This window comes from Otolemur garnettii, unplaced genomic scaffold (assembly GCF_000181295.1).
Source record: "Otolemur garnettii isolate 467f Iridium unplaced genomic scaffold, OtoGar3 scaffold00211, whole genome shotgun sequence".
Lineage (NCBI taxonomy): Eukaryota > Metazoa > Chordata > Mammalia > Primates > Galagidae > Otolemur > Otolemur garnettii.
In genome coordinates, this window is record NW_003852606.1 from 1514497 (window position 1) to 1523060 (window position 8564).

Here is an 8564-nt window from a genome sequence, read left to right on the forward strand (position 1 = left end):
GTGAACTGGCCCCGTTTAAAAAGTTTGAGGACCCCTGCTCAAAGGAGTAAGAAAGGGGGCGGGGCCCCGAGTCCCAGCATAAGAAATTCAGTTTGAAAAGCAATTAGAAAAAAAAGGATGTAGATGTCCCTAATGCTGCACTCTACAAAGAATGTCCCCCTAATTTCCCTTGTGCAGTATCCCTCAACCCTCTTTTCTCTCCTCTCACACAGGAAGCTACGTCGACTATTTCTCCTCGACCCTGTACCAGTAAGTGTGTGAAGTGAGGGATAAGTTTAAGGTCCTTATTTAGAGAAGCTCCGTCCGTCCCAGAAGGAGTTATTGGATGACCCTAGGACTCCATTTCCCTGGTCCAAGAAATGGGCAGGTTAATGATCTCTATGCGTCCTGAGGTGAGTTTTGGACACTTTGGTTAACTTCTGCTTCCTTCTCTCTAGAGCCCTGGCAGATATGCTGGAAACGCCGGAACCTTGACCTGGCCACGAGGCTGCTACATAGATGTACATCCCCCTGCCCTACAATCCTCTTCCACAAACCATATTTATTTCTCTGAATAAACGTGTTCCCTGAAACCTCATTGTCAAGCATGGAGTCTGGACTCTGAGGGCATCAGGGATGCAGGTGGGGACTAGAAACCTGGTCCTGGGCCTGAGGGATGAGGAGCCTGGACTCTTGGATTCTTAGGGTAGTTGGTTTACATTCCTAACGTACGGACAAAAAAAAAAAGAAATCAACACGGGAGCTTTTTGAAACAGTTCTCTTTACCCGTGATCACTGAGTGACGCCGGGGTGGGGAGGCAGCTGAGAATCGGGGCGACTCCCCCGCTTTGTCCCCCCACATCACGTAGCCCAGTGGCATCGTGGAAAGAGGATTCTCCCATGCAAACCCCGGAGCCGGAGGGGAACGGGGAGCGCAGTGCTGCGCCCCCTACCCCCGGGGCACAGACACGGCCACAGCACGGGGGACGGGGAGGCCCCGGGGACACGAGACACGGGGGAGGGAGAGGAGACCCTGCCCGCAGATGACCCCGGGAACCAGCGACCTGACTCAGTAGGGCGGGGCTGAGTGGCACAGGGGGCGAGGCTTGTAGCAGCGAATCCCCCTCCCCTCCTTACGGACGAAGAAGGAAGACTTGGGCCCTGCGACTGGGCAGGAAAAAAGGGAGGGGCAGCCTCCCCACCGCGTGCGGCCCGAGAGGGAAGCCCCGCCCCCTCCCCGCGGGTAGAGGGCATCCGTCTCCCACCAGAAACTAACCAATAAATTACAAAGTAGAGAAAAGGAAGGCGAACGTTTGGGGCAAGATTTCCTCCTGCCCTCTTCTTGCCCCCTCTCAGTCCAGTTCGTGTGGTGTGGCCCTGGCCCAGGCCCAGTCCATCTGGGAAGCGGACGCGCACACTCCCGCCTCTCTGTACAGATGGTCCAGTCCGTGGCACAAGCTCCCCTGCCAGCTCTCCCCGGAGAGACCAGACTCTAGGCAGGAGAGGAAGAGCCCAGCCTCCGGAAGATTCTTCCGTTCGAGTGAGGTCACCTGCATTGACGCCGAGCAGTCAGTGTAGCAATGGAGATCCATTGTGCCGCCCCACACCCCCATTATTTCCCCAGGCAGTCCTCACCTGGAGGCCTGCACTAGCAGGAATAGGTTCGGACCGAAACGCCATCTGCCCGGGAACTCCCAGAAGTCTGACCTGGACAGAAAGCCAGCACAGTTCAGCTTGGAACTCCTCCCCTCCCCGGGTCCTCCCCAGAGTTTCTCAGATCTCTGGCTTCAACCCCAGGAGTTCTCCCTTGGCCTTCTCCTCCCTGACCATCAGGCTCCACGTCGGTTTCCCTCCCTTCCCCTCAAGTTTATCCATTCCACATCCTAGGAGGCAGTTTGGAATATTGGAGAGGTCCACTCCTAGAGAGTAGGGGAGAAAGGACAAGGCCATTTGAGAACCTGCAATGTTGAATTGGTCCATTTCTCACCCTGAGGAAGGGGAAGGGATAAAGGATGTCGTTTTGGGGAGCCCTTCACCTTCCGGCTGCAGCTTGCGGAGAGGGAGGCCCGGCGAGCCCAGGGCTCCTGCTGCAGCGGAACGAAAGTTGGGGGGCAGCATCTCAGCCGAGTCGGGAGTTACGCCTCGGAGGTCCTTTTCTCGGAACATCTTCCGCCAGGAAGGGGAGCGGCTGAAGGACTTGGCGCTGTCCTAGGTATAAGAGCCAGGCAACCGGTGAGGAACTTGGGACCTGTCTGACCCCGCGCTTTCCCTTGACTCCACCCCTCTTAAGGGCTCACCTCTCCCTTAACCCCGCCCCTCTACTGGTCTCGCCTCCAATCCGGACTCGCTAACAAATTCAGGCCCCACCCCTTCAGCTCAGACTTCTGTAGCCCCAAGCCACTCTGCAGCCGCTGAGAAAAGAAATGCTACCGTGCCCACCTCGTCCAGTCGTCTGTCTGTGCCTAAGGAAATGAGGTTGCTGAATTCCTTCTCCAGGAGCTGCCGGGCCTGGAGAGGGGAGGTGAAGAGGGGTTGGAAGATGCAGTCCGAGAGGTGGGGATGCCCAGCATGCTCCAGGCTTAGCGGCAGCTCACCTGTGCATTCTGTGTGGGGATCTGCAGGAGCAAGGCCAGGTCGGAGTAGTCGAAGGTCTCGTCCAGGGCGAGCAGCGCCCCGTGTACCCCACTCTCCGTGAGGTTCGTGGCGAATTCCTTCAGGCCCAGCCCGGACACCCAACCCATGACCCTTTCATTGGACCACACCATCACGTCTAGGGACGAAAGGGACTGTCAGCCACTCCCCTGCCATGGCCAGGCAAGTCCAGTATCATAGTATTATCCAGTTTCACCTATATTTCCAGCTCCCTTTCCTCTTTCCTGGCCACGCCCCCCGTGCTGGCGCCACCCCTCGTTTATAGTGGAACTCTTTTTCTCTGGCCTCTCCATCACGCCTTCAACCCCATAAGTACCCCTACACTTAACTCCCAGAGGGCCTCTTACACTCTTCTACTTACCTCGGATCTGGGTCTGACTCTCTTCCCGCCTCCGCTCCAGGTCCTTCCGGTCATAGTTGAGCCGTTTCAGGCACATAATCCCGTAATGCAGACTCACCCTAAGCAGCAGGGGAAATGGAGTCACAGATGAGCTTACACAGCCCCACTGGCTACTGTTCCTATTGGGCCCTCCCCATTGGCTGCAGTCATCTGGGAGAGGTTGAGGAGTTGATCAGTTCTATTGATTGTTGACCCTCCCAGAAGGTGGGGGCATTTTCAGCAGGGAATTCCTACTGGCTAACCTGGAAGGGGTAGGAGTTAACAAGGCAAGCTGTTTCAGATGTAAACTTTTCCTATGGACCATCTTATTAGTAGAAGAGTTAGAGTCAGGATTTCCTGAGAACCAGGCTAAAGGGCCAAAAATAATCTTGCAAATTTCCTATGGCCAGTCCCATAGGCCAAAGACTCCCTAACGGTGGGCTTCCCCTTGGACTGTCCCCATTTGCCAGGCAGCCCGCACCTGTGGAAGCTGTCCACCATCTTGAGTTGGCCCCGGAGCTCCTTCTTGTTAAGGTGATCCAACATTCGGGCATCCACCAGTGACTCCATGAAGTAGCTACGGTATTGGGGCAGCCCCAGGCTGGGCAGCCAGTCGTTCCCCACCCACTCGTGGTTCATGTCGCCATAAGCCAGGATCTGGGGCCATGGGCAGGTAAGGAAGGGGTCAGGCCCTCTGGTCCCTTCCCATATATGTATGAAAGTATAGTTCACCACCCAATCCAAGTTGTTCTTTCCTCATTCCATAGAAGGACAATAACCAATCTCTGCTCAGAACGATAGACTAATCCAAAGTTGTCTCCTACTCCTTTGTGAGAGAATACAATCTTAGCTATACAAACTGTGGTTCTGGTACCCACAGGATCATCCTGTGGACTTGCTGGAATTATAGAATCTCAGATCCTACTGCAGACTCACTGACATTGGTGCCTCCAGCTTCACAAGACCCTCAGGTGATCTGACCTATACATTAATTGATTAATTTTTAGAGATGGGGTCTCACTATGTTGCCCCAGCTGCCCTTGAACTCTTGGGCTCAAGCAGTCCTCCTGCCTCACCTCCCCAGTAGCTGGGAGTACAGGTGTGCACCACCATACTGAATATTATGTTATGAGAAACACTGGTTTAGTACTGCCTTAGCTCTGCCCAATATCAACTACTCTCCAGATCAGAACAGTGGATCCTTTCAACTAGCTTTCCTACCAAAAAAAGGATAGTCACTCTTATAACATACTGAGAATACTAGTCTAATGCTGTTATCTGGGCCAGGACAACATCTGGACCAACTCAAAGTCCTTCATTCCTTTCAGCCTTAGGAGCCAATCCATCCCTCCCTCTGGCTAGGAAAAAAGGCTGTAGTCCAACATAATTCCTCCATATCAAGTGAGCTCAAGCCTCCTGCTTAAATTCTCATTCAGTCTGGCCTGCCTTACCACCACCATAACCAGTGTTTCCCCTCTGCCCTCATATGCTGGAACAGTACAATGTAGCCCCTTCCCCGTCAGCCAGAGGAGAAACAGGCTCACCAGCCTTACTCCCCAGCTATAGCAATCGAATGGCCCCTAGAGCCCCTCCAAACCCCCAGAGATGCAATGGCCCATGCACCAGGCTGATAGTAACAGTTTAGATTTCCGTATCCAATCCCCAAGACACAGTGAAACAGTCCAGCCTCCCCCCCCCAACCCCACAGGAATGATGGAATGTTCCATTGAGGGTAAGTTAAGGCTTGGAGAAGGAGGGGCATCCATGCAGCATGCACAGCCTGTTCATGCGCCCTGCCCCACACCCCCTACCTGCTCCCAGCTGATTTCCTTGGTCTCCTATCCCGTTAGTGGGAAGAGGGGAGAGAAGGGGTGGGTTAAGGGGCAGATAGAGGAGGACAGAAGGGACAGATTTACAGACAGCCACAGACCCTGTCCCCACCCCCCCGCCCTCAAAGAGTGTTAGTGCCACCCCCAAGACCTCCGGCAGGGGGCACTCACAGGCTTGGTGGTGGCCGTCAGGGACTCCATCTCCTCATGTGTCATCCACACATTTCCTGTGGACTGAGGGCAGGGGGTGTTAATGGAGGTGGGAGAGAGCATCAGTAAGAGAAAAGGGAATAGGGTAGTGTTCTCAAGGCCACACATTTATGTACGTCCTGCTTTCTGGCTCAGGGGCAGGTAGTGACAGAGAAAATAATCCTTTTTTGAGCACCTGCCACATACCAGGTACAAAAACATGGAGTTGGGCAAATTCAGGCCCTGCTGGCATTTTGCTAAGTGGTCCCCTGGAAACAATGTCACATCTCTGACCTGACAGAGACATATAGGTTGAATACTCAAAAGAAGGTAGCAGACAAAGCCAGGAAGAAGAAACAGGACATAAAGATGAGATGTGGGAGAGTCCCAGGGAGACAAATAGGAGAGACAGAAAAGGTTAGTGCCAGAGTGGAGGGGGAAAGAGAGGAATGGAGAGACAGGACATAAATGAATTTACTGTTTAGACTTGGTCCATCCCCAAGATGTCTCATTATGTATATGCAATGGGGCAAATGTTTGTCCACATTTATTGAGCTACTGCTCCCAGCAGCCCCACAGTGAGGAAGGGATACAAGGCTGTGGGATACACCAAGGAGCACAACAGACAAAGTCCTTGTGGTCATGGTGGGAAGACAATCAACATTTTGTAAATAGGCTGGGAAGTTTGAATATACAGACTGAATAGCAGATGAAATGAAGAATACTGTCAATGCTTTAGGTGTGATAAAAAACATAGTGGACATAAAGAAGAAAATGGCCCACTGAAGCAATTTTGGGGGCTAACCTGCTGTGATGTCCTCAAACATTCAATACATGTTGAGCATCCTTAACCCCAAAATCTAAAATCTGAAATACTCCAAAAGTTCAAACTTTTTTTTTTTTGAGACAGAGTTTTACTTGTCGCCCTCGGTAGAGTGCTATGGCGTCATAGTTCACAGCCACTTCAAAATCTTGGGTTGAAGTGATCCTCTTGACTCAGACTCCCGCCACATCGCCCAGCTAGTTTTTAGAGAAGAGTCTCGCTCTTGCTCAGGCTGGTCTCAAACTCCTGAGCTCAAGCAATCCATCTGCCTCCAAAATTTGAAAGTTTTTAGGCACCAACATGACACCACAAGTGAAAAATTCCACTCCTAATCTGTGATGAGTTGTAGTAAAAATGCAGGCAAAACTTTTTTTCACACATAAAATTATTTAAAATAGTGTATAAAATTACCTTTGGGATATGTGTATAAGGCATATATGAAACATAAATGAATTTACTGTTTAGACTTGGTCCATCCCCAAGATGTCTCATTATGTATATGCAAATATTACAAAATTTGAAAAAAATTGGAATCTAAAACACTGCTGTTCCCAAACATTTTGAATGAGATATTCAACACATACCTCAGATATACACAAACACGGGCGTGCACACAATCAGCAAGTATAGCAAAAGGTTAAGAATTGCTACATGTTTGAAATTTCTCTTAATAAAAAGTTGGAACAAAGGGTAAATAATTAGAAGGCAACTACAAGGTGTTGACATGCTGGAGTGATTGGGGATGACAAGTTTAGCTGTTGAGTTAGGGAAGGTTTCTCAGGGGGGTTGACGTTTTAGTGAAAACCCGAAGATGAGAAAGAACCAGCCTGGGGAAAACAAGAGGTGGGATGTTTCAAGCAAGGGAAACAGGGCGGTCCCTGTGGCTCAGTGAGTAGGGCGCCGGCCCCATATACCGAGGGTGGCGGGTTCATCCGGCCCCAGCCAAACTGCATCAAAAAATAACCGGACATTGTGGCCGGCACTTGTAGTCCCAGCTGCTCGGAAGGCTGAGGCAAGAGAATCGCCTAAACGCAAGACCTGGACGTTGCTGTGAGCTGTGACTCTACAGCACTCTACCGAGGGCGACAAAGTGAAACTCTGTCTCTAAAAAAAAAAGAAAAAAGAAAAGCAAGGGAAACAGCAAGTGCCACACAGAGGAGTAAGACTGAGAAAGAGGTGGGGGGAGGGTCCTCATGAAGGACCTTGGGGAACACAGAATAGCTGGAGGTGAAGTGACCCGGCCCAGGATTGGCTGATGTTTAGACAGTAGGCGGGGCCTGAGGGAGAGAGGACTGGGATTGGTCGCTGGACCCTCACCGTGCGGGAGGAGGCGGGGGCCGAGGGTGAGGTGAGCGAGACCATCTCCTGGATGGCGAGGCGTAGCTTGAGCCGGTGCAACGGGTTGCTAATGCCGATCTCGCGCTGGATCTCGGTGTCTGACAAGTTGGCCATGATGGCGCCACTCTTGACATTAGCACGGCAGGCGGCAACGTACCACGCAGGCATGCCTACCCACAGCTGAAGTGGAGAGGGAGGAAGGGACAGAGGGACAGAACATGGGAGAAGCAAATGGGGGAGACAAGGAGCCGAGAGATGAGGACAGGGAGGTGGGGGCCAAAGAGATGTGGGAAAATTTGCAGGAAGAAGAAACAGGACATAAAGATGAGACGAGGGAGAGTCCCATGGAGACAAATAGGAGAGATAGACAATGGTAGTGACAGAGTGGAGGGGGAAAGAGAGAGATGGAGAGACAGGACAGGCAAAGATAGACAACCACAGAGACATGGGCAGGGAAAGCCAAACACATGGGGAGAAATGTGGGGAATGACAAAAACACAACGATGGAGAGTTATGCAGAAAAATAGGGACCGAATTCCACAGAGAGAGAAAGAGACATGGGGAGACACAAAGAGGCAGAGATAAACAACAGGAGACCCAGAGCCAGGCAGGCATGGCCAGAGGAGCAGGGTGGAAGGGGAAGGAGAAAGAAGCTGCTTAGATGAACAGGAAGCCTGACCCTTCCCAGGCCCTCACATGCTCAGCCCCCCACCCCATCTCTGGGCTTGGAGTAGGATACTGCTGGGTGGACTCCACCAGCTCCAATAGTGGGACTGTCAGAGGGGTTGGGGACCAACAGGACGTTTCTGGGTCCCAGTACCTCCAGCCAGGAGACCACTGTGGGCCCGTCCCAGGCAGCAAAAGGCAGGCCCTGGCGGCAGGCCTCTTCCAGGAGTTCATGCCTGGGAGGATTAGAGGCCAGGATGTGAGCTGTCAGGGATGGAGATCACATCCCCAGTCCTTTGGATGGCCCCCTTCACCTCCCCCACACACACTCATAAAAACACTTTTTATGAATATAAAAAACACAGCAGGTCAAAAATACATGTGAATCTCTGTAATCCTTCACACACACACACACACACACACACACACATCCATTAAGAAAGAGAAAAAATTAAAATTCTAGGCATTCCCCCACAAGCAAGTTCAGGATCATGGACAACCCCTTCCACCCTTCCAGCATTTTTTTTTTTAAGAGACAGGGTCTCATTCTGGTGCCTAGGCAATCACAACAATCACAGGTCACTACAGCCTTGAACTCCTGGCCTCAAGCAATCCTCCTGCCTCAGCTTCCCAAAATGGTGAGATTACAGATGTAAGCTACTGCACCCAGCCACAGCATTTTACTCTCTTATGTCTACTACTGTCAGCC

The 8564-nt window shown here is 51.8% G+C and overlaps 2 protein-coding genes across 2 annotated transcripts in view; one reads left to right on the forward strand and one right to left on the reverse strand.

The window, feature by feature from the left end:
• Positions 1 to 474, forward strand: part of HRC (histidine rich calcium binding protein) — a 4114-nt gene extending 3640 nt beyond the window's left edge. Inside the window, exons 7-8 of the mRNA XM_003801498.1 lie at positions 213 to 249; positions 438 to 474. Of these exons, the coding sequence (XP_003801546.1) occupies positions 213 to 249; positions 438 to 474 (74 nt within the window). The remainder of the gene's footprint in view (positions 1 to 212; positions 250 to 437) is intronic.
• Positions 475 to 748: 274 nt separating this feature from the next.
• Positions 749 to 8564, reverse strand: part of PPFIA3 (PTPRF interacting protein alpha 3) — a 20346-nt gene continuing 12530 nt past the window's right edge. Inside the window, exons 19-29 of the mRNA XM_012812510.2 lie at positions 8010 to 8091; positions 7169 to 7369; positions 5011 to 5073; positions 4822 to 4848; positions 3492 to 3667; positions 2993 to 3090; positions 2574 to 2749; positions 2419 to 2487; positions 2016 to 2187; positions 1615 to 1686; positions 749 to 1529 (exon numbers count right to left, since the gene is read on the reverse strand). Coding sequence (XP_012667964.1) covers positions 1628 to 1686; positions 2016 to 2187; positions 2419 to 2487; positions 2574 to 2749; positions 2993 to 3090; positions 3492 to 3667; positions 4822 to 4848; positions 5011 to 5073; positions 7169 to 7369; positions 8010 to 8091 — 1123 coding nt within the window. The 3' untranslated portion in view covers positions 749 to 1529; positions 1615 to 1627. The remainder of the gene's footprint in view (positions 1530 to 1614; positions 1687 to 2015; positions 2188 to 2418; positions 2488 to 2573; positions 2750 to 2992; positions 3091 to 3491; positions 3668 to 4821; positions 4849 to 5010; positions 5074 to 7168; positions 7370 to 8009; positions 8092 to 8564) is intronic.